The following is a 26,135-nucleotide window of genomic DNA, read 5'->3' as shown; positions in this document are numbered from 1 at the left end:
ACAGCTGAGGGATGAATATCTAGTAAGATCAAGTAGGATTCAAGAAATTTGACCCTTGCAGATCAATTGCTATTTTTAGAAATTTAATATCACATCTGATACCAAAATCTTATCATAGAATATATATTATTTCCTACCTAAATGTGGTATTACCTGCAAGAAGAGGAATATAATTTGCATAGGTATCTGTAGGAAAGAAATTGTGCGAGTGCTATTTCCCATGGGATTAATAGCTTCTCCTACAAATCAGTTTTAAAGCTTTTTTTTTTAAAAAAAAACTTAAATTGTTTAAAAATAAAGTATTGGTATACAGAAAACAAAGCAATTGGCCCCATTTCTATTTTTCAGTGTTATTTTTAAATTGGAAAAGTTTAGCAGCAGAATATATTTTTTGATAGAAAGGAAGTTGCTTTAATCTGTCAGAAAGAGCTCACACATGTGTATGAAAGGACGTAATATTAGACCACTTAATATTTGGATTACACAATAGAAAATTTAAGAAGACCATAGGGGTGTCCATTACAGGGGCCAATATTAGGGCAGTTATCGAAAGCCAACATTTAACTTAATATTTTTTATTTTATTTTATAGTATATCTTTCCTCCTACAATCCCAAAAGACTCTAGATAACATATAACATAAACAAAACAGTCACAATAACAAGACCATACTACTACTAATAACAAAATCCAAAGAGTATCTATAAAGAAAAGCAAGAATAAAACCCATACATGTGTTCACAGTAGAAACAAAGTTAAGTTGACATTAATTAACTTTCACTCATTGGCAAGATATGTGTTATGGTTAGCTGGCAGCAGGTACAGATGGCTGAGGAGAGCGATGACTCTGATGAGGGGCCAGAACCATCAGGGAGTGGACTGCTGCCTTCAGAGATTATGGGGGCTGGCAGCAGTGATGAGGAGGTTCCTGAGGAGCCTGTGCCAAGTGCACATGCACAAAGGATTACTTGGAGGAAAGAACAAGGCGACTCAGGCCTAAGGCTGCAAGGTAATGGCCCCTCCCTCAAGAGGATAAAAGCCAGGTTTGAAAAAGTGTGCTTTGCAGACAGCAAAGAAGCTCTGAAGCTCAACTTGTGGACATTTTAGTTCGTGTTTGGAGAATCTTGTAAATTAGTTCTTATCTCTGGGTTTCTGGCAGCATTGACAAACAACTTGGCAAGGCTCTTTCTTGTCAGGGCTAATTAGTGGAAAGCAATTTTTTATCTGTAAAGGAACAGAATTTGTTATTAAACCTTAAAAGTTGGGGGCTGCTGCCTTTGTCTGTGTTTGCTCTTTGGGAACCTGGTTGGGTCAGAACAATAGGTTTGTAGGTTCAGCTGGAAAGAATGTGCTGCAGTGTGGGAATTATTTCAGAGGACACCCACCATCAGAGTCACCCCTCTTTTGACCAGGGGTGAGCTTCAAAATTTTTAGCAAAGGGTTCTCTTGGAGCCCGGTTGCTTGGTGGGCATGGCCATGGTGGGCGTGGCCTAATTGGCCTCCTGCACCATGGCAGGGGGGTGTTGTTGCCCTCCCTGATCTTTGGAGGTTTTCGTCGAGCCTCCGGGAGGGTGAAAATGGCCTCCCTGGGCTCTAGACGCTCTTTGGAAGCTGGAAACGTGCCCATTTCCGCCCTTCCTGAACTCCCAGGAGGCTCCTTTTTCTCCCTCCCCGAGCCTCTGTGTGCACCCTGCACTTACCTGCATCCAGAATGGACCACATGGGGACTCCTTGGAGGGGTGGGATGGGGTGGGTGGGGCCAGCCAGGAGTGGGATTTGGGGGTCCTCCGAACTGCACAGAATCTTAGCTAGGGGCTCTCCCAAACTCCTATGAACACCCAGCAGCCCGCTCCTGCTTGTAACCCCCACGGGGGGAAGGCATTTTCAGCAGGCCTTCTCTTGATGAATAGAACAGGTTTGGAAAGTATACATAACATTAACATTTTATCTATATTTCCATTTGTTTTGACAGTTCTTAAACATAAAGGAGAGAATGTCATTCTTAAGGCAAGTGCCAGTGCAAAAAGGGAACATCTTCATTTTATTAAATGACAATTAGAGTGGTTGTGTGTATGCTCTTTGTGAGCAGCACTTCGTACAAATTTCTATATAAAGGTGTTGGTACTTCCTGGATTTTTTTACACACAGGTAATTAATGCCAACAAAACTGACATTTGGATGGATGTGTAATGGTGATCCTTGAATGCTAGAACAGGGCCAATGCATTTAAATAAAAAAATGGTTTTTGATTAGAGAGTGGGAGGAAATTGCTGAGCAGGGCAAGATTTCTCTAACAGAGATCAGTGCTTACAGAAAATATGGATTCAACTTGAAAAACAAGAAGAGGAAGAAATGAGGTGTTTGGAAAATAAGTGTATCCATTCCGTTCTGGATCATTGTGTGTTATATGATGTTTTCACATTAGCAGATGTGATGGTCATGGCTCCTTCCAATTCTATGGTTTTATTTATAGCACACCCTTTTAAAAGTATGAAATAGTGTCCTGTAGAATTTTAGGGTTACTGGATTTTTATGGGTATGTTTGCTTTTCAATTTTTTTTATCCACATGTTTGATCTGATAGATGAATTGTTGGTGAATAAAAATCAGCGTGGTGTGTTGAAATAAACCGGTCTTACTCTTGGGTATATGTTGCATTGGAACCTTGATACTTAACTATTGTGAAGGGAATGAAGCAGATTTGTAATCAATCCTTTATTTTACTAATTTTATTTATAATATGAATTATTTTTATAACACCTTCCAAGATCTCTTCCAACTCTGTTATTCTGTTATGCCTATAATTGTGGCATCTTTTGTCCAAGTCTGAAATTGCACAATAAAATATTTATTAAAACTAGAAACATTCATTTATCTCTTTTACAAGAAGGAGAAATATTTTTTCTTTGTGAAAAGCAATGATTTTCAGTTAGATAACAACAAATACATATTTTACTGAACATTACTTTTTTCTGATAAATGAAATTTTCTTCTGTTTCTTAAGTTTCCATAGAATTATTGTTTCTTGGGTTTCCATAGAATCATCTTGACTCTTATAGTTTCCAAGTTTAATATTATTAATGTCATACCAAATCAATTCAACTTGTAAAAGTTGAAATTTACAACAACATCATTAAAATTTACGATTTTAAGCCTTTATCATGAATACACATGGGGAACATTCTGTACAATTCTGAAAATAGTATCCAATGACACTAATAGTTTATGGCCAACATTTACCATTCTGCATGTAAATAAAATTTTCTTGGAATTGGATCCTTTCTAATAAAATCTATCATATTTTCAAGTTGAATATTTTATTCACATTTTGAACAACAGAAAGCAAATAAAAATTACGAAATAAAAAAATTAACCCTACTACTGATAGTACATACTTTCCCTGTTTAAATGTTTTGGGCAATAGAATATTATTCTAATGTGTTTTTAGAGAATCATCGGGCAATAGAATATTATTCTAATGTGTTTTTAGAGAATCATCGCATTTAATCATTCTTGGATCTTGGAGGAAGGAAATTGCATAAATAAAGACCATCCAACTAAACCCATATTTTAATAACCAGGCATTATTTGGATAATTCAGACGACAGATTCAGAAAAAGGAATGACCTTTAAAATGGAACTGAACTACAGCATGAACTAAAATGCTGGCTCGGATTGAGAAATATTTTTGACTTCAGGGTCAGATTCTTAAAAGACTGATTTAAGGTATATTGCATTAAGAGACAATGCTAGATAAGATTGAAATGTTTTGGCAGAGTGGGTGAAATTATCATTCTGTCTTGTCAGACTTTTTTTTTAATAAAACCTGAACTCTTCCCAACCCCTTTTTGGATTATTCTTTTTCATTTCAGCATATTACAAGGAAAGGACAGATCTGATTATTCTGTAATTGGGTCACGCGCTGTATTTCTACAGAACCTTTTCATGTGAAGAATATCATAATCCTTAAATCATCAAGTTTATTTTGAGGTTTTTTTTAAACTGTACTAAGTACAGTAATTAGGCCTATCTCACTCAGAAGAAATCCTTTACACCACTCCATCATTAGATTAAGCTTAAATGGATCTATCTTTGAATGTAGATGTTGGGAAAATGTTAAAAAAGAGAGAAAAGGCTAGGCAAATGTATTAAGACAGTAATAAGGAATTACCTATTTTCAATGGAGGCTTAATCTTTGGAGTTGTTTACTATAGTACCTGATGCCAGTGCTTTTTGCCCAGGCAATATCAGGTTTGCAAAGTTAGGATTCTTCCTGCTATTCTCCCTCATTCATCAGGATCTTTGCCAGAATGCTCATCCTGTATTCAGCTGTGTGGATTCTTAATTAACAACTTGCCCGTAAGGTACTGACCCTCACTGAACTCATCTGTCTTCTCTGTCCTGCATTAAAGATGTAAAAGGCCACCAATTACTTTCATGGTCTTTGTAGCTAAGAATAGGTTGCAGGGGCGTAGTGGTGTGGGGCAAGGGAGTTGGGAGGAAGAACCATTGTTTGGTGAATAACAATTTCAGCTTTTGGGAACCAAACTAATTTATTCCAGAAGCTCTCTCTGCCTGAGAGAAGAAAAATGTTCTGTTATTTTTCAGTTAGGTACTTGTACTGTGTTATTGAAACAAAGGACTTTTCCATCCAAAGAGCTTGGATGTTTTACAATTACCGAATGTACAAACAAGCCATCCAAGGAATCATAGACAAACTTAAGGTTTCAAAGTTTTAAACTCTACCAAATTCTACTTAGGCAGATGCAAAAAGTTGAGAGACATACTTGCAGCAGAAGCTTTAAGAATCTGGCATCCACTATTCTTGAGAGAATGTAATTTAAAAAAGAGATGAGTAAATGTAAAAATAAATAAATTTTAGGGAACCATATGGAAACATCATACATGCAAATTAGAGATAATCAATAGTAGTTCACTTGATCCATGTAGTATCACACTTAAACTCTGAATTTCCCAGTCTGTTAACAAAGTTAAAATGGGCTTGAAGTTAAATTTCCTTTGATATGAAAATCCAAACCATGTTGTGTGAACCAAGCCATTCTAAGTCATAATATGATCAATTTGTTAAGTGAACCTAGCAATTGTATTTTGTTAATCTTTAGATTTAGATAGTATATCTTGTCTGCAGGAGTTTATATATTTACATTGATGTAGCTTAATTGATTGCATCTTTTCTTTAATATAGTGTATGTCAACTTTCCATAATGAACATGAATTTCATGTTGTTAGAAGATCCAGCACTGTTTTGTATAAAATATTAAAGGCTGTTTCTAACTTTTAGAAATATAGTCTGTAGAGATTCTCAGTCATTCAGGACATGGTTGTCCCAAAAGTGATTTTTCAGGAGGTAACTGGACTTTGTTGTTTTTTCTTTTGAAGTTTTAGAATTATAATGTGTTTATTTTCTGAAAAAAATGCTTATATATTAACAAGGAGTTATGATTATTGTGTTTTCCTCTTCACAATGAATGGTAATAATGGCTAGACAATAATATATAAACTCAAGGAAATGGTTTTCGCAGAGTTTGAAAATCTGAATCTTTTGAAAACATTTCCTGTCAAACATCTTTCTTTTTGATGACAAGCTAACTTCAAAATGCATTGTGGTATGAAATGATCCTTTTAGTGGTTTTCACAAAGCAATTAGAAAGAAAGTAATTTTCTTGTCATCAGCCATAGAGCTTTCTTGAGTTTTGAATAATAAATCAAATGAATTTAGAGCAATATTTATAAGTATTTAGGTAAATGTGTGCTTCTGTACAAACTCTAAACCGACCCTATTCATCCTGAAGATGTTGCATGCATTGAACTTGACAGTCCTTCAACAACACATTTCTATACAACAAAATTCTAGAAAATTAAACAGTTTTATGTTTAACAGGTTTTTACATTATTTATGATTACATATTGTGCGATTTGTTAAAATAACAGTATAATCTATTGTCCTATTAGAACATGCTGTTATCATGTTTTAACATCTCATTTTTGCAGCTGTATTCATTTTCCAGTGAATGGAATGACAAGCACTGTTGAATGATAGCAACGAGAAAAAGAAAATACGACATAGGGCATATTAAAAATAATCTTCATTTGTTTGTACTCTATGAATTAGTAATGTGGTATTAATATTTTTAGATCATTGCACTGAGATACAAAAATATATTAATAGCTTTTAATGTATAATGAAATGTCTCTTTTTGTTTTGTTTATAAATTTCCTCCCCTCTGGTATCCACTAAGTAGCCTAGTTGCAGTTAACTGCTTTTTAGTGGCTAGGAGACTGTATTTGTCTAATCAGGTTTCATACAGGCTTTTAAGATACCAGGCCTATCTATTTCCACTCTTTACAATGGATAAGAACAACAATGCTTGGGATATTATTTAATGCTGATATACATTGTGTTTATTTCGTAATTAAAAAGTTTGTAGGTGCCTCAAAATTGGCTATGAGTGTCCCTTGAGCTCACTAAGTCAAATCTGACATGGATAAGACACTTAATGCACAAACCTCCTTTTATTCTCTTTCCAAAAAAAAAAGTTAATTTCTATATTCCTGCCCTGCCTCTGTATTTGTTTATATGTATTCTACTTCTGTCTATCTGTGGAAATGATGCTCCATAGAATGAATGAATGAATCAATGAATCAATCATGATATAACATCACCAAAACCCATCTTCATATGTAAACTCTTTGGAATGGAGTGATAATATGGGTGTTTTAAGCCTACATTAGTGAAGCCCTTCGAAAGGGTTGGAGGGTAGAGGATGAAAGACATTGAAGAAGGGGAATATGTTGTAGACCAGGGGTGTCCAACCTTGGCAACTTTAAGACTTGTGGACTTCAACTCCCAGAATTCCTCAGCCAGCTTTGCTGGCTGAGGAATTCTGGGAGTTGAAGTCCACAAGTCTTAAAGTTGCCAAGGTTGGACACCCCTGTTGTAGACAATGCTTAGAAAAAGAAAACTCAATGAAAAAATGAAATGAAAAAAATGATAGCCTAGTGGCAAAATGGGGAATGTATGAGGAAAGAAAGCCTGAACCATGCAGGAGTGATATGTTGGAAAGCATAGCAAGCATTCTTTTCATGGAAAACAGATTCCTCCCTTGACTGTGAAGAAATAGCACTAGATAATAGACTACTAGATAATGAATGTCTAGTAAAATAGAGACTTTTTTCATGACCCTTTTCTTTATGGAGTGGAGAGGCACAGATTTACACTGGATATAAAGCAAAAATAAATAAAATTCTACGCAATAAAAGCTGTCATGGTGAAATATTATATGGTTAAACCAAAACTGAATTCTTCATCAGATTAGACCCAAATTAAAAGTTGTCCTGATCTGTACAAGGACTTCTAAAGTCCTTATTCAAGAGCTTCACAGTTAATAGTTATTCTGTAGTGGACATTTTCAAACCTTAAATGTATCCTTGCCATTTATTCAGGAAGTCACAAAATATTCTTTTTTACATTGCTCTAAGAAATTTTGTGAACTAAGTGCTTGAACATAATGTTTTCTCATTATTCTGCCATGATTTAAACTCTTATATTCTGAATAATTTTATAGCTATGATTAATTATTGTGCTAATTATTTGAATAGCTAGAATTTTCAGAAATGCAGAGTTTTATTCTTTCCCCATAGTTCAGAAAAATGTCATTGAGAAAGGTGCAATGGAATTGTGTTCACTTTTACTGAAAAAGTAACCTAAATCAACACCTGTTTTGTCTGGAAATATTTAATTTTTGAAAAGCACATATGCATTTTTAACGCAACCAAATTTCCAATTTAGTTGAAATAATAAAAAATATATCTGAAGTCAAAACAAGGCAACATGTTATCTTTGTAAAGAGTTTGTATTATATTATATATTAAGTGTTTTTAAATACTATCGTAGGTTTACAAAACTAATATGAGAATTTTACAATATTGCCTCTTCATGAGTAGGTGTTAAGCCACATCCATTCCTTGTCTCTAATGTAAAATATTTTCTAATTTGAAGCACTTCAGAGGATATCTGATCAAAGTTATATTGAAAATCTAGAGGAAATTTGATTCTACAATCAGTTACAGCAGCTGTTATGGTTACAAACCTTGGACTGATATCTACAATAAATCTGGACTGTTAGGAAGGTTCTAACTCCTAGAAAAAGCCAAGGCTTTTATTAATTCCACCTTAAAAAAGCAAAGTTGAAAACTATTCACACTTTAAAACAAAGATCTATTTTCCCTTCAGTATTTTCTTAAGAGATACCACAAGAAAAAGCAGAGGAAGTGGCTATTCTGCTCACATACATAATGCATTTTAGAGCAAAAATACTCTCAGGGATATAATTTTGCAAATAGATACTCTGATGAGATGAAATGGCCTTTTGATTAATTATTAAAATTTGGGCCATTTGTTTTTCTGACTAAGTGCTCATCAACCTATAGACGTTTAGACTTTAAAAATAAGAGTATCTTTCAAGGAAGTGCATCAGAAACCTCACAATTACATAAAAAGTAATTAATTATAAATCCAATGCTCAGTGGTTCAGTTCCTGGCAGTATTATCATTGCTGGCATCATGATATGCAGATTCTTGATGTTTAAAAATAAGGAAAAGTTGTTGAACAAATACTTTAATGAACATTTTACTGTAAATTCAACAATTATCAGTTCCATTTTGGTCACACATAGTAAAATGAAAACTATTTACATTAAATTTAAATTAAACACTAAATGTTAATTTTGATTTGCAAAAAGTAAAGGCCTTAACTGTTATCATTATTCATAAACATTCAATAGATGTTATATATAAAGAAAGTTCTGTTATATAAGTACTTGAAGCAATAATGACAGGACTAAACGGAGATGTCAGTCATTGTAAAGAATCTTATTTCAAACAACTGGATACAAACGAGTTGCTGATGTCTAAGTGGTTGCACTTTCTTAAAGATTATGTTTCCAAACTTTCTAAATTCTTGGCTTCAGCATCATTATTGCATTCAAATCTAAGGCAAATATAGGATTTGCTACCTTCAAGATACCAAAAAGAAGTATGGATTTAATAGGATCCATCCTGTAATATAGAGCAGGGGTCTCCAACTTTTTGGACCCCAGGGACCACCAAACTCATAATTTTAAATCCCGCAGACCACTAAAATGATTTTTGACTGATGGTGGTTTGCTGATGTTGGTGGGAGAGAGAGAGAGAGAGAGAGGGAGGGAGAGAGAGAGAGATCTAACCTCGGAGGGCTGGTTGTGATAGCAATAGCAATAGCACTTACACTTATATACCACTTTATAGTGCTTTACATCACTCTCTAAGCAGTTTACAGAGCCAGCATATTGCCCCCAACAATTTGGGTCCTCATTTTACCCACCTCAGAAGGATGGAAGGCTGAGATAACTTTGAGCCTGGTGGGATTTGAACTGCCACATTGTAGGCAGTTGGCTGCAGAAGTAGCTTGCAGTACTGCACTCTAACCACTGCACCACAGAGGCTCCTCCTCTGTGATGTTCTCTCTCTCTCTCTCTTTCTTTCTCTCTCTCTCCTTCCCTCCCTCCCTCCCTGTCCCTCTCCCTCTCTCCCTCCCTCCCTCCCTCCCTCCCTGTCTCTCACACACATACACCCTCCAAGGCAGCCACATTCCTAACCTGCTTGTTTCAGTTCCGTTCTCAGGGGGAGAGAGATTAAGATAGAGAGAGATCAATCTAACCTCGGAGGGCTGGCTGTGATGTTCTCTCTCTCTCTCACACACACACACGTCCCTCACACACCCACACACCCTCCAAGGCAGCCACATTCCTAACCTGCTTTTCAATTCTGTTCTCAGAGGGAGAGGGAGAGGGAGAGGGAGAGGGAGAGGGAGAGGGAGAGGGAGAGAGAGAGGAGAGAGAGAGAGAGAGAGAGAGAGAGAGAGAGAGAGAGAGAGAGAGGGTATTCTGTGATCCCAAATAAAGAATGATCTATCAGTAGGAAAATGGGGTGGGGGATTTTCCTGCAGACTTTTTTGGAGATTTTCCCAGGGTCTCTGTCTGCAGAGACCCTGAGAAAATCCCCCAAAAAGTCTGCAGGAAAATTCCCCACCCCGTTTTCCTATCGATAGATAGTTCTTTATTTGGGATGCAGGATACCGTTTCCAGCTCCATTCTCAGGGGTGGGGGGCGGGAGAGAGAGACTTTTGGCTTCATGCAAGGAAAGCAGCAGAAGCAGCAGAAGTATTTCTTTCTCTCTCCCAAACTTGTGTTCCCACACAGCCTGGATTAATTGCTTTCCTTTGGGGGTGACATTTCTCTGCGGATGACCAAAATTTTCTCACGAACCACCAGTGGTCCCTGGCCCACTGGTTGGCAACCAATGATATATAGAACCAAAATTTGGATTCAATGAGGTGCTTTAATATGGAAGCAAATAAAAAAGATATGAGACCATCTGAACTTGGCAGAATAATAGGAAAAATTGTGAGGAGTCAGTTTTAAAAAGGAATGTAATCTTTGGAGATCATGTCTTTTTGCTTTATAGCAAAGCTAGGATGATAAACTGATGCTAAGACAGGAGGAAAAACAATTTGTGCTTCAAAAATTCAGAACAAAAAACAAAAACTGCAGTAGTATTGTGATACATTTAGGATGAAGTAGAAAAAGGGTATTGATAGTCTGATTTACTGGAGTGAAAAGAAATTTCTAGGACATTCTTTAGTACTTCCTAATTTGATTCAGAGTCCTACAAAGGATAGGAAAGATAAATAAATGTTGGTATTCCAAACATAATAAGTGATGATGATTGTTCAGATGATGGTCTGACTTCTAATATATCTTGAAGAAAAGAAGGTTGCAGGACTGAAGCATTTTTATAGCAATCCTGTGAAATAACCATTTCACATGGATTATCTAGCAAAGTGAAGATTTTGTAGCCCAGCAAACATTTAGCTATATTGGGAATTCCCTGACCACAACTTTCTTTACTCTAAGAAATGGTGGGGAAAAATAATAAGAATGAGATTGATCTCTCTGCATTCCTTTGGGGATTATTTTTTTTTTAGTATTCATCAAACTTTCATTTCTGCTGCTTTTTCCATCTTCAGTCAAGATATCAGGTGAATGCCTACAGGAAAATATAGGGGGCCCTCCATGTGGACCAAGAGTTAGCATAAGAGAGCTCCACTGTTTATTCTGAAAATTGGTTTATATTAAGCAAACAAAAACAATACATATTTTTTCTTATTGTGGCAATGGTCACTATGCAGACCACATGTACTTCTAATAGTAGGCTTGTAGCAGGATTTCTTGAGAAAAGAGGCCATTGAATTAGTCAGCAGACTGAGGTAAAAGTAAATGTTTTGATAGGGTAAGATTTAAGTGACAGCACTGTGAGCTTTGTCTCCCTCCCTCCCTCCTTCTCTCTCTCTCTCTCTCTCTCTCTCTGTGTATATGTATGAAAGAGAGAAAGATACTGAGATACATCCAGATGATTCTGCATTGCTTTTCTGTGTCTTTTAACATGTCACATTTCATTTTATGATTTGTCTTACTAAACGGAGGCTCATGGAATCTGTTTGAGGGGCCAGGTTTACTACTTCTTTTCATATATGAATACTGCAGTACAAAAATCATAAAGGTTCTACTTCATTCTTTATGTCTGTCTAAACCCTTTTTTGTTTTCAGTTTTCTAAAAGGCATGTACAAAAATGAAACAAAGTATTTGCACTGAAGAGATATTGCTTCAATTGATAGTTTACAATCAGAAAGACATGGAAGTGATTTCAAACTACATCTTCATTCAAATTTCTGAACAACCATGAATGTCTAATGACACCACATATGTGCCCAATTAAACATATGATTATGAGTGATTATGTGTATCAAATGATTATGTCTTTTTAATGAAATATAAATTTGTGCCTTCTTAAAAGCAATCCTTATTCTGTTTTGACTTTTTTCTTCCAGGCTTAAAATCTTTTTCTATGCATATGAAGCAAAGCTTATTTAAAAATAACTTGAATACCTATAGCTTTATGTTTGTTTCCTAAATGGTAACTCGTACTGTATTCAGTGAGACCTGCTCATAAAAGAGCACATTTAGGATTGTGATCTTTTTTTCATCATTGTTATTTTCAATTGTATTGTTTTATATAAGAGACTGATCTTGATTTTAAATTTGTCTTTTTATAGTAAATATTTGTGAATATTTTATGTTAGTAATTTTATTAGTTTTCACTTTTTATAAATCATACTCAGGTAATTGTACCAAAAATAATAAGACATAAACCTCAGGAATTCAACTTTTCAAGTTAAAAGTAAAAAAAAAAACCTATGAAAATTTGATAGGCAATCATAAAAATATAAACAATATAAATGAATATACATTTGAACAATACAATAATTGTATAGTCCAAACAGGAAAGTTTACTGGAGCAAGCTCAGGAAAAATAAAACCCTCTGTATTTGATTTTTGAACTTCTGATTTATCCCACAATTTTATTCCAGATATCCAGTACAAAAGTAGTACAAAACTGATGCAATTATTATTAACTATGAACAAGATTGGTAAGAAAGCACAAACAGAATTGACATGGACTTAAGCAACTTCAAGACCTTGGTGATGATGGGGATAACAGATTTTGAAGCACAGTATTCAACCATGCAGGTTTTAAATTTCCCACAAGGTGGCAGAGGCAGCTTATGAGAACTTTTGGAAGTGAAATGTTCCATGATTCTGAAAATCTATACAGTTCTTTGAGAAGAAAGCTAGAGCAATGGTACAAGAATTCCACTGATTCTTATCAGAAAAACTTCAGATTTGCATAAACATCTCGGTAAACCCTTAAGAAAAAAGTTTATAATCTTTTGAAACAAAAAAATATTGAACACAAATTAGAGGATTGTTTTGGTTGATCTCTGCTGTTATTACTATTACTATTGTTATATTTCTTTCACTACTGGAAAACAAAAAATTGTGTTTGAAGTCCAAGAGGCTCCTATTTGCCCCTGTAAACCAAACGATTGAATCAGAAAGTAAAAGCCTGATGGCTAATTTCATTCTTGGTTTTCATCATCTTAAAACGATCAAACTTCATTTCCCCACTTTCCTAAAGTTTAAAATAAATCTGGACGTATACTTGAAAGGGAAGCAAATTAACAATAAGAAATTATTTGAATATTATATTTAAAAAGATGTTTGCTCATGGTTGGTGTTGAGGGATGGTGACCAAGCAATAGATCATGAAGTCTTGAAGGGTTTCCTGAACAATTTCCCTGGATTTGACAATTTAAGAAAAATCTGTGTACTGATCTGGAAAGTATTCAAATTGCCAAACTGCTTTTGTGTAGAAAATAGGATAGATTTTTGAAAACTAGCATCCATATCATTCTAATAATTCTCTTCTTGTTCATATTTCCATATTTTTGACATTATTATTTCAAACATAGAAATAATTACATTATGTGTTATGATGGAGTCTTAAAAGAAGCGTAAAATCTGGTGCAATTTTCCTCCCATCTAAAAGGATGAAATCTATTTTGAGTCTGGAGTGTCATGTGGAATATATTTTTAAAAATATTTTTTCAAAACACTTTGAAGAATTTGAAATAAATATAACTTCAATAAGCCGGACTGGGTTTATGAACTTAACAGACTAGGTTATGAATTTTTTACCTTGCTTTGCCTGCCAATATTGGAGCTCGGGTAAGGCATTCTTTCCCCGACGAACTTGTTTGTTTGCCAAAGCCAGTTCAGCACCACTGTGCTTGGACAGTTCCACCAGGGAAGAAATTGTTCTCCTATCTTGTGTATTCATAAATGCACCTTCTGGCTCGAAACTGTCCATTGCCATTCCTAATTAGAAATTTCCTAAGAATCTACAGCTTCAAACAGTTTTCTGCAAACTAATAGTATTGAGTATAGTAATGACAAGGGCAATAATCCTTTTTACAGTATTTAACTGAACCATCAAACAGTTTCCAAGATGTTTTGATTCTGTAATCAAGAATACAGTATTTAGGAATTGGGGCAGGTCTTCAGTTTAAAAGGGGAAAAAAGCTGGGAGGATATGTTTTCGAAATTTTATTTGAAATAAGAAGTTTGGGAGCAAGAGAATTTCTTTAAAAAATATTTATTTTATTTAGAAAATTTATAGGGCCGCCCTCTCGTTCTCAGCGACTCTAGGTGGCTTACAGGCAGTAAAAACACAGTCTAAAAATAAATAAAAATTTTAATATATAATTCAAAGTAATGAAATTCAGAAGAAAAGTAAAATTTGAAAAAGGCATTTCACTGAAACTTTAATTTGAAAAGGCTACGGAAGGGGTCGGGGTGGTGGTGGAGGAAGTGTAACTTAAAGCAAGTACTTATGAGAAGCTTATGACTCCCGTTGGCATCATCGTGGACATAGAGTTGTTATGTCCCTTGGGGAATTGGAGTGGTGACGTCTTTTCTGATACCGATTATTACGTGACTGCAACAACAAAAATGAAAAGTCATCGGCAGATAAAAATCCGAATGCCACATCAACAGCGAAGGAAAATAAGCTAGACACTCGGCAAGACAACACGAGAGAGAGAGAGAGAGAGAGAGAGACAGAGACAGAGACAGAGGCAGACAGAGACAGAGAGGTTCCTGTGTGCAACCGAGAGCTGTCGATCAGAAAGCCAAGTGTGCAAAAGACCTGATAGCTGAGAAGGCGGGTGGATGTCAGCGGCAAACAGCGGAAGGCTCCTCAACTTGGAAGACACAGAAAAGAAGAGCGGTGAAAATATCAACGAACGTCAGAAGCAGCACGGCGAAGATAGAAGCTCTGAAACCTCGGAAGAACACAGCTAGCTCTCACCTGCTGCTACTCTGATCGGCTGGGCTCTTCCCACCTAAAGAGCTCGCTCTTCTTCTATTTCCCTTGCTCTCTGTGTCTCTACACTCCCTGGCAGGCTCTACTTTCTGCAAACTTTTTGTTTTTGTTTTTGTAATTTGAGCGGATTTCCTCTCCCCACTCCCCTTATAAGTTAGGCAGACAACCAGTCGCTCTGCTGTCTTTCCCACACGCCCCCTCCCTTTCTGCGGTTTCCCTTTTGCCCATCAGAGGACGGAAGGCAGCGAAGTAGAGAGAGGCAGCGATGCTTCAAGCGGATTAACTCTAGCCGCCGAAACTTCAGAGGAAAGCCTTTGGGCTCCAGACTCAGTCTCGTTCTCACTCTCTCGAGTTGAATGGTAAGTTACCCGAAATCAGGTGCGCTGGACGATCCTTGTCATCCTGCCAGCCGAAGAGTAAGGGAGTTGTAGTGCAGACAGCTCTGGAGGGCGCCAGGTTGGGGACAGCTAAGCAGGATGAATGGCTCGTAAATCAGGAAGGAAGGGGGAAGGAACGGGGGAGGGAAAGGGGGAGGGGAAAGGCGCAATCCCAAAGGCAGCTTTCTCTGCTCCTGATGGGCCAATCTTACGGAGCCTCTTTCTTAGCGGGGACCAGGGGCCCCAGAAGAGCCCAACTGTGACAGCCTCTTTCCTTCCTTCCTTCCTTCCTTCCTTCCTTCCTTCCTTCCTTCCTTCCTTCCTTCCTTCCTTCCTTCCTTCCTTCCTTCCTTCCTTCCTTCCTTCTTTCCTTCCCAGAGTGGCGATGTGCAGCAAAGCGTTTCTCGCCCTGCTGCTTTATGGGCTGATTATGCACTGCAGCGTCTACTGCTCACCTGCTGCTGCCGCCGCCGCCGCTGGACTTCAGTACCCCGCGCTGAGGTAAGTGCCCTATTCTCCCTTCCCCGCCCCCTAAGCCAGAATCCAGCCTCGGCTGCCGTCGCCGCCCGGCGCTCCTTGCTCGTCTGCTCCTTCGCGATTCAGCCGTCTCGCTCGGACCTGTCCAGGTTAAGGCTCGCGAATGTTAGTCCCCTGTCCAAGGCGACTTCGCCACATCTGGCAAAAGGGGAGGGCAACTTCTGCTAAGACACGCTGGAAGAACTGAGGCGGGCAGAGGGGCCATTGCCCGGTTCCTCCACTTGTATGTCCTGCCTGGGGTGGAAGTCCACGGGGACTCTTGGATTCAAGACAGGCCGCAGTTCTTAGGCGCCTAGGGGAACGGAACGGCCAGGAAAACGTGCGAGGTTACAGTATTGTGACCTGGGTGTGTACATAGGCGTGTTTGTGTGTGTGTGTGTGTGTGAGAGAGAGAGAGAGGGAAGAAGAAAACGCGCGTGCGTGCTGGAGTGCTTATGCATGTGTGTGCGTGCGTTTTGCTTAATTAATTGCTCAGTGGAAACTTCCTTCCCTTACATCTTGCCCCAAATTGGCAAGATTTATTCTCCCTCTGGTCTTCCTCCAGAGCAATAATTTTGATTTGGGGAAGCGGGGTGGGGGCAGTTCCTTCGGACTAGGCTGTTCTATCACAGTCTCTTGGGAATCCCTGACTGAAACACGAAGTCAGTGGCTTCCCCTTCTCAGGTTAGTGTCCTAAATAATCCTAGAATAGTCCTCTCTAGGTGCCTGTTTAGGATCACAATGGATAAAACGCCTTTCTAAGTATTATTTACATATCTTTGAGCTTATTCTCCAGCATGAAGAAAAAAATGTAGAAATTCTTATTAATGCTAGGCATTGATGATGGCCATGCTTACTCAGAAATAAGTGCCAGTTATACCAATGGAATTTATTTCTAAGTATGGGTGCGTACATAATTTCCCAGAAGTTAGGCTAAAATATTTAATAAATATTACTCTTAGATCAGTGTGTTACTTAGCAGCCTTACAATAAAACTATGTAAATATCTATGTAGATTCCAGGACATACTTACACACATAGAACTCTATTTATTTCTGATCTGGAATTTGGTTACCCATAGCTTATTATCTTGTCTGGTAAGCATGAAAGAAGATACTAGAGGAAGGTATTTGGCTGCGGTTAAAACACTGCATCATCTGTTACATTGCTGGTAGTCTGAATCAAGGTTGGATATCATATCTAATACACAGTGAAATGATTCCTTTTGTACATGTTAGCTTTGCAGAAAATTGTCAAACCATCTGATTTACTTGATTAATGCCTGTTTATTTCAGTAGATACGTACTGAAATATTGGCTAATTTGAAAGAGGATTGATCCCGGTCATCCCAGGGCTGTAGGTTAGCACGGGAAACTGGAAACCTGTCTTGGAAGAAAGCAGTGGCAAAACATTTCTGTAACTAGTAATAAAACTGAGGAACCTGAGATAGATTCATTGGTGTCTTAATTTTGTAGCAGGCACCATTTTTAATTCTGTGAAATTTAACTTAACTGAAGTGTAATGCAAACTGAAGTCAAGCAGTAGATGATATAGGACCAAATCTTTTCCAAACGGCAGCATTGGTTGGCTGATGCTGTCTGCTGACTTTCTTTTAAGATTTGAAAGATTGGCTAACACAGATTCTGAGAATGGAGTTATCTGATCCCCAATGATTTTCAGTTCAGTAGACAGTTGATTTCTTACCTCATTTCCTGTCATTGTAAGGAAATGTCGGAAGACTGTTGGACTCCTCCTTCCCAGTTATTTTTGCATGCCAGTTATTCTTTTTCCCAATGTAATTTGTTTCTGGAATTCCTAGGAAAAACCCCAAAAGGTTTACACCAACATGCCTTAGAAGGACACGATTCTCTTATAATATCTTCTATCTCCCTAAGGTGAAATTTTGCTTCCCAAAATTTCTGCCCAAAATGTAAATGTAATTGTTTAGCAATAAATTCCAAATCTAAAATAAATTTACAATAGTCTATTGAATTAAAAAAAAAAAACCCACATTACTTTGAAGATTTAATACCATTAATTTCAAACTCTGGCTGGTTTGCCAGACTGGTCCCAAAGATGTACAGAAGGATTTAATATGGGAATCTAGTTATTGTTATGTGCCACAAGATTTATTTCACAATCCACAGTGGAAGTCAATTAAGGACGATTATTGTGCACTCCCCTTGCACTTCTTAATATCAAAGATTTGGTGACTTCCAAGCCTAAGAGAGAACCAAGGTAGTATGTGACTGAAAAAATAGAGACCAGAGGAGATCTAACAAGATTTATACAGATTTCTTGTCCAAAATAAAAAGAAATCGCTATTTGACTGAATAACGCCTCCTTATTCAGGGGCAGTCTACATTAATTGCCAGCTAAAGCCCAAATGAATCAAATTAAGGCTTGGCAAGGGACAGAAAGCGGACCTAATTGGAACATTTCGGAAAATCTCCAAAGCTACTTGAGGGAAACCAGCTTTTGTCGAGGAAAGCCGTCCTAAGCGTTGCTTCTGGAGGGGAAAACGCCCCACGCTCTGCTTCCTCCCCACACGGAGAGCGCTGCGAAGCCCTTGAGAGAAGCTTTAAGAAGTTCAAGGCATTGCTGGATTCTAGTCCAGACGAATTGGGAGGTGCCTCTGCGTGGGGAGAGAAGGGAGGAAGGGGGAGTTGGGTTTTTTTTTTCTCCCTCTCCACCAATCCTGGGGAGAAAAACAGGCTTTCCCTCCCATGGGAAAGGGGGACTGCGGCGCACTCTCGGCAATAGCAGAAAGAGCGGCCGAACAGCGCAAAATGCGTTGCTGCGCAGACTCCGAGGTTGTCCTGAAACGAACCAGCTTTGTCCACACCCACCCGGTTCTCGGGACGGTTATCCGCGTTTCTCCTCTCCCCTCTGCCCGAATCCCACCTGTATGGGATGGAGTGGGGGAGGGGAGGTGGCGTGGGGAGGGGGCGTTGGAAAGCAGAGGCCTGAACCGGGTGAGAGACACCCCTTCCCTTCTTGGCTCAGAGGGCAGCTTTCAAACGCCCGAATGAGCAGCTGCGAAACACTTGAGGGGCATCTATTATTGATCGCTCTCCCTGCCAGAGCTCCGCCGACGACAATATAACTGCCGGAGACTCACATTGACCTAAAAGCAGGGAACCGGAGGCTGTGTGTGTGTGTGTGTGTAGGGGGAGGAAGGGAAGGCTACAAGGAGGCGAACTGAGGAGGAGGACGGAAGGGGCCTCTGTGTGTGGGAAGGCGGTATGTGTGGATGCACTCAGGTAGGAAGGGAAGAAGCTGTACAATGGGAGCAGCGAAGCCGGCTGACTTGTGTCCCCCAGGCAATGATATCGGTGTTGGGATCCTGTGTCTGTCCGCCTCGCCAAGAAACGCGCAGAGGCGGCCGAGAGAGTTGCGTTGCCGTGGGAGGCCGGTGGGCGAAAGGGAGCGACCTTCGGGTTTCCCAGAAAGTGCAAGTCCGCCGGGGAGCAGCCTCGCTGCCCGCATGTCTTTGTTCCGCGGCAGGCTTCGGTGCTCCAGGACAACCCGACGGAGCCCCTGTCTCCTCCGTTGCCCTTTCAGTTCCAGGGTTGGCGCCCAAGGCTCCCCCCTCTTCCCCGTTTCTTCCTTTTGGGGTTTCCATTGTCCTGGAGGGCTAAGAAAATACACCCGCAGATTAAGCCAAAGCAGCGTGGGTCAATGGCATCGGAGTGTCTTTGGACCCGAGGGGAAAAAAAAACCCAGTCCCTACCCCCAAAAGTGCGTTGGTCTCTCAGATCCGCCTTTGTCCCTGGGCAGAAGGGGGTCTTTTGGCAGACTGAGCGGGGAAGGGCGATACAAAGCGCTAGGCTAAGGGAGTCAGGCTAGTCCTCTTTCTTACCCAGGCCCTTCTTCCCAAAAGGTGGGCAATCGTCCCAGAGTCAACTGGGCAACCGGTTTCAAATGCCCAGTTAGGGCAGGGAACTGGCGTTTCTCTCACTCGGAGGTTGTGTCAGGATAGGCAGCGGGGCTTCTGCAGCCGCCAGCAGGTGTGTGATAGGGGTTGGGGGTGCCGTTCTCTTTCCCCGGGAATGCCCCTCTTAACCGGTCAGAGGGGGCGGGTGGGAGCTTGCCGACTCTCATCCGCCCCCTTGCCAAATTGCCCCTCCGCTACATCCCCCCCCCCCATAATAATAATAAAAAAAATTAAGGCGGCGCTTGTGCGTCTGTTCTCTCCTTCATTAGGCTGGAAGATGAAATGTACGACGAAGAGGGCAACACTCTTTCGGACTATGCCTTTGACAGCGAACCCCTCAGTATAGCCGACCCTTCCTCCATGCTGGACGACATGTACACTTTGTATTACCCGCCGGAAAAAAGGTGATTCGGTGTTGCATTGGTATCTTGTGAATGGCGCGCCCAGGATCGGTCGTCCGGGGCTGCTGGTGGCACTCGCATCTCAGCCCGCATCTGTGGGTGTGGCGGCCGGATTTCCCTTGCGCTTCCGAGCTTTGTCTTGAAGGCGGGGAGGAGGAGGAGGGGGGAGAGAGAGAGAGAGAGCTGAATCAACTGGCCTTCCCCAGAGGCAGCCCGGGAGAACAAGCAAGCAAGCAAGGGGAAAGGGGTGCTCGACACAGTAAAGGCGGACGAAACCAGACTCGCCGCTTCTCCTCCACCTTGGAAAAAGGAGAATCGGGAGTCTGCAGCCATCGGCTTACTTCGTCCAGCCTTTGAAGTCGACGGAGGGGGGGGGGAAGGGTGGTGGTGAAGCAGCTGGTCTTGAGAGCCAGACGCCGGGCTGCCAAGATAGGTGCGGCCTGGTCTCCCTTCCCAAGGAGAAGTAGGGGCCAGACTGATGATGCCTGCGCCCTCCCAGGGGTCTTTCCCTGCTCTTTGGTGGCTTATCGGCTTGCAGGGATGGAGGTTGGATGGGCGGAAAGAAGATGTCCATGGTGTCTATGGGAATTGGGGTAATCAGCACCCCTTGTTGCTTATTAATCTGTGCTCTTTCCACTTCTCCCTTTTAGGCACACAGGTGGGATACTTAACAAAGCCTATAGAAAAGTACTGGGCCAGTTATCTGCAAGGAAGTACCTGCATTCCCTGATGGCCAAGCGGGTGGGGTAAGATGCTATCTCTTGTCTGCAGATTCTTGTTTGCTTGTGCTTGTGTTAGAGGGCAAAACAATCAGCTTTTAAAGAAACAAGGCTTAATGACAACCCCACCCTCAGGACTGCTAAATGTATTAAACACCACTAACATACTATTAGATGCTCAGCAGTCTCTCTCTCTCTCTCTCCTTCTCTCTTCCTCCTGAAGATGTGTGCTTTAAGAAAAATGGACTTTCTTTCCACTGGGCATGTGCTTTGAATCTCTTGCAGTCCCATGTCTTTGATGGAAGAAATGAAAAAAATGCATTTTGCACCAGAGTACTTAATCTATGCACTACACACATTCCTTCATTCATACAAATGAATTTTTGATTTGAGTTGCCAGCTTCCTTGCTCGCCTGTGGTCCAATAGCTTAATTCATTCTAGATGCTATTGTGCCATGTATAAGGCTTGGGCTGTAGGGTTGTAATCCAAAATGTATTTTTTATGGAAATAAGATTTCCCTCATTTGGACTCAGTGGAATTTCTTTCTGGACAAATTTGACAGGAGTATTGATTTGAATGCAAAAGTCAGGTCCTTCGTAAAATATTGCTTCCTTGGCCAATAATCTCCTTGCTATTTTTATCCTCTACAAAGTCTGGATGTAAAATTCAGAACAATATTTAACACACCTCCCCCCACACAGATGCCATTACCTTTTATTGTTACACTTGGGATACCAATCTGATAATCCTTGGCATGCAATCTATTGTTGGTGTGTTTTGGAGGGGTCATTAAAATCGGTTGGACTAAGTTCTCTGAGTTGCATCTCTGAATTGTGCCACTATTATTCCTAAATGCTGTTTAATATGATACCACTGGCACCACCTCTTCAGACTGACTGCACGAAAAGCTCAGCTGATAAAACAGCCTCAGTTGCTGTACACTCCAGTCCTTTATGGATGCTGCCCCTGCTGCCCCAACCTGCTCTGTGATGAATCAGTGCTAAAGGTCTCTGTCTCAGAGGAAGAAAAGATCACATTTCCATTGATCCAGGTATAGAGTTATCAAGAATGTTGTGGCTTGAAAATTAAATGGGTAGGACAAGAGAAGGACTTGGGAATAGAACCTCTCAGTCTTAGTGGCTTGAAATCAATTCTCCCAGGCCGATATGAGCCCAACACGCTCATATGTGTCACTGTACCTATCAGCAGAAGGCAACATTTTAATGAAGGGGGGAATGGATTACACAATTTATTCATGAATAATGCAGAATGTGACGAGCTGGTCTCCCGACTGTCAGCTTGCATTGTGATCAACTTCCGCAGCATGTTTGAGAAAAATCCTTTGTCTCCTTCTCAAGGAAGAGCCTCTACCACTGATTCCTTTTGCTTCTACCCCACAGTCTACGTGTTGCTTTAGCCGTTCACCAAGCAACCACATAAAGAAGAACAAAAACAACACTCCAGTTCCCACCCAGCCAAAAATTCTTTGGGATATGTTTGAGTGAAGACAAATAATGATTGGGGGAAAAAATCCTTAGGTTATTAAAATGAAATAAAAAAGGGAACGGGGGTGATCAAGGCAGGCAAAGCTTCTGGGAGGAGGTTTGGACATTTGGCCTGGAAGAAAGAGAGGGAGTGCTGATCCTCACATTGCAACCTAAAATGCAAAGTAAGCAGGCTCATCAAAGGTTAAAAGGATCTTGTTAATAAAAGATACAGAGTTCAAGAAATTGCTTAAACAATCCACACAGGTGTGAAAAATACCTCTCCAGGACCCAGCTGTTGGGATCTTAGTCACTGCCATTTTCATTGAAAGCTGACTGTGGGATGTTCCCATTCTATACACGTTTCTTCTTCTTCTTCCTTGCCCTCCCCAGAGATTTCGCTTCTGCTTCTATTGGTGCTGTCTGTTGATCCCAATGTTGCACCAACCATGGTTTGCTTTTCTTTCTTTGCCTTGCAGCGGGGCCAGCATCCTGGAGGATGACTCAGAACCCCTTTCCAAAAGGCACTCGGATGGCATATTCACAGACAGTTACAGCCGCTACCGAAAACAAATGGCTGTCAAGAAATACTTGGCAGCAGTTCTGGGTAAAAGGTATAAACAAAGAGTTAAAAACAAAGGACGGCGAGTAGCTTATTTGTAGCGATGAGCTCCCAACCACTCCTGTGTACACAAGAGTCCCCCTGGGGAAAAAAAAAATCTGAGAGAGGACCACCCTTCCCCCAGTCATTTCCAAACTGACTGATCAATCACCACTCTCCTATGTTATCTAAACATGTATTTATGTATGAAGTAAAGCCATTAAATGACTATTTTGATAATAATATTGTTTTTCTTTTGTACAAAAAAAATTAAATTAAGAGTAAGCACTAGAGAAACGCACAGATCTACTTTGTGGACCAACCCTTTAAATAAATAGATATAAAATAATAAATAAGTCTTGGATAAGAATGCATTAGTGATAGAGCTTTCCCCAACCAGATTCCCTGCTTGATTACAACTCCTATCATCCCCAGGCACCTACCTTACTGTTTGGAAAGGTAGCGGTTTGGGTAAAACTCTGGGGTAGTGAACAGACCAGACTAATAGTCCTTTAGTGGTTAGCTTTGCACAAAAAAACTGAGGGCATTCCTCTAAGCTTATGTTTTTGTATAAAATAGAAGAGATAGAAAGAGGGAGACAATCATTGCTATTTTTGTAATGGAAAATAAAGGAGAGTATTTTTTATTTATGACAGGGCTGAAAGAATAACTGTTTTCCACTTGAAAATGTATTCACAAAAAATACTCTTTCCCACGGGGTTTTAGGATGCTCTCGAACAGAGAGCATTTCTGGCCCCTGGGAGTCTTTCCCGAAAAGCCCTTGGCCATTACCCCCTATTCCCATCTCAGGCTAGAGAAGGCTTTGCCTTACTTCCTAAGAATCACCCCCACCCCCATGAAGAGTGAGCTTACTCTGGGCTGCACAATATGCAGCATCAACCAGCCTGTTGCCCTCTAGTTTGGGTTTTTTTTTTGACCCTCCTTCTCCCATTCAGCAGATCTTCCTGCTATTATGAGAGAGAAACTATGAGAGAACTAGCCCATTTCGGACCCCCTTAAAGATTTAGGGCTCAGTACTGTAGCTGCTCCCATTCAGTGAGTAAGTGAAAATGTACCAATGTGCATTTTTCAGGGAAGGATACGGTGGGGGAAGCCCTTCCTCCAAACCCGAAGAGTAGGTTGGTTTCTAAGTGCGTGTGCACATACGCACCTATTCATACTTCCTGTTTCTAGAAATAACTACAGGAGTTAGAAAGCTCCCCTTAAGGAACGGGAGAAGTATCTCTTCCTCAGCCCTTTTGAGTTTAGATTGATGCAATCCTGGCTCCAAGTCAAATAAATTGGTTCTCTCGCTTCCGCGCAGTGGGCGCGATATAGCGGATGGCACCACTTCAACTAGAGCTGGGAGGAGCAGAAAGAAATGCTCTGCCGCTAGAAAACCAGTTCATCAGGGAGATGGTGCTGTCCAGACGGGGCCCTTCGCCTTGCTGGACTCGTTTTCTAGTAAGGCATGAAATAACCCGAGGGGACACCCCAAAATTATCTTCGAGCCCGCCCCAGAGATTTAGGGCCACCGCGCTACAAAGGATCCCGTGCACCTCTCCAGTGCTGCCCAGGCGCCCTCGCATTTTGCTCTATTGGCCGGCCTTTTCTCTTTGGAATCGCCCCTCCGGGCCTGGCCAGGGGGAGCCACGTTTTCTGCCTTCGGTGTTGCCCGTAGATTTTATGCATCCCTTCCCTCTTGGCCTCTCTCGCAATGTTGTGTTTTCCATCCAGGTCATTTCAGTTTGTTTTGGCTTGAAAACAACAACGAACAAATTATATTGTGAACGCCTCAGGCATTTTTGAGTTTTGTTATGACCCGAGCTCTGATTGTAAGACCGTTTCAGGCCCCCTCCCCTTGTTGTAGCGACTATATATCTCTATATCTACTACTAAATACTTAACGCACTATTACAGAAAAGGTTCTTTTAAAAATATATATTTTAATTCTTTTGGTTCCTTGTTGATTTATTGAGTTTGGAGGTTTAAAATGTATTTTTCTACATCATGGCTTTAACCGCTTAGTAAAATTTATTTCATACAATCAACTTTTGTCATACTAGAATGTGTAGTGTCCATCTGCGCTTCAGTTTCTGATATTTATCAATCATCTTTCTGTATGGACGGGGATTTGAAAATGTGATGGGGAGGTGGGTGAGGGGTGGGGGTGGACTGGAATGGTTTAGAAATGGACTAAGAAGGTACTTATTTCCTCCCCTTCCCTCATCCGGAGAATGAACAGCTATATGTATCTCCCGATTCAGTTGGCAGAATTTGGATTTAATCCAATAAAAGTGCTGCAATCAAAAAGCTTAAAGTATTGGGACTAAGCTAAACTCCTGTTCATTCACCTATCTAGACTATGGTGGGCCCGATCACAATGCCTCTCACAGATATGAATAAACCGAAGTCATCCAAATAACTAGGTAGGAAAACGAGCAGTAAACCAATCATTTGGTTTCCACTGAAATCAAGGGCACTTGGTTTTTTAAACACCAGCACGATCTTCAGCATAAACAAAGGTTGTGGCACCTTCAACACCAACGACAACATTCCTTAGTGTTTAAGGTGTCACGAGACCTTTGGTAGTTTCAAATGATAGATTTACACAGCCTTCTCTCTGGAAAACCTTCAGACGTTCTCAGGAGAATTTCTGCCATTTCAATGAAAAAAAAAATCCTATTTAGACCTATTCCTATTTCATTTCCAAAACAGGAGTGGTTAAGGGGGAAATTAGTGGCAAGATATACTCCATTCCCCACTCTGCACACTTGATAAAGACTGGCTGTATATCCAGCCACTGATTTCCTCAGTATTTGTATATTACAAGTGACAATGAATTCAAACAGCTTAATATTTTTAGGCTCCTCCAGTCCAAGAGATCACTTCCTTGTTTACAAAGTGTTAATGGCTTCCCCTGTTTTCCTTCTAGTTATAAGGCATAAACGAGCGACCACAACAAATTATTTTAAGATGCATGTAATTTTTTTTTAAAAAATATTCTCCTTCCAAAGGTGATCTTCAACGATCAGTAGAACTGTAGTCTGAAATCACCGCTCCGTTTGATTTTACCTCAATAACCCCTCCCATAGGAATCGCCAGCTGCCTTACTCAGTCGGCGGGGGACATGGGCTGACAATTTGGGAACTTTGTGCCCTGATCCTTGTCCCATCAACGCGATCGACCCTCCTGGGGCACCCGTTGGGAAGGGACTGGAGTAAGTGCCACGGCTTGGAAAAATAGGACAGAGTTTAA

At 40.3% G+C, this 26,135-nt stretch overlaps 1 protein-coding gene across 1 annotated transcript; it reads left to right on the top strand.

The window, feature by feature from the left end:
* Positions 1-15,070: 15,070 nt before the first annotated feature.
* Positions 15,071-24,928, top strand: ADCYAP1 (adenylate cyclase activating polypeptide 1). Its single transcript, XM_026670279.2, has 5 exons — positions 15,071-15,200; positions 15,597-15,719; positions 19,941-20,075; positions 20,723-20,818; positions 22,756-24,928. Exons 2-5 carry the CDS (start codon positions 15,604-15,606, stop codon positions 22,937-22,939), a joined length of 531 nt encoding a protein of 176 aa, XP_026526064.1. The 5' UTR covers positions 15,071-15,200; positions 15,597-15,603; the 3' UTR covers positions 22,940-24,928.
* The last annotated feature ends 1,207 nt before the right edge of the window (positions 24,929-26,135 follow it).

Source organism: Notechis scutatus, chromosome 3 (genome assembly GCF_049901735.1).
Source record: "Notechis scutatus isolate UNSWTSFEM ecotype Mainland chromosome 3, rNotScu1.2, whole genome shotgun sequence".
NCBI classification, from domain to species: Eukaryota; Metazoa; Chordata; class Lepidosauria; order Squamata; family Elapidae; genus Notechis; species Notechis scutatus.
The sequence above is the reverse complement of the archived record's forward strand: the minus strand, read 5'-3'. Positions and strand labels throughout refer to the sequence as shown.

What these genes read in the sequence shown, in the direction of transcription:
- ADCYAP1 (XM_026670279.2), top strand. Translation starts at nt 15,604, where the DNA reads ATGTGCAGCAAAGCGTTTCTCGCCCTGCTGCTTTATGGGCTGATTATG. An exon ending in CTTCAGTACCCCGCGCTGAG is followed by an intron (nt 15,720 to 19,940) that starts GTAAGTGCCCTA and finishes CTCCTTCATTAG; the next exon opens with GCTGGAAGATGAAATGTACG. An exon ending in CTGATGGCCAAGCGGGTGGG is followed by an intron (nt 20,819 to 22,755) that starts GTAAGATGCTAT and finishes TTTGCCTTGCAG; the next exon opens with CGGGGCCAGCATCCTGGAGG.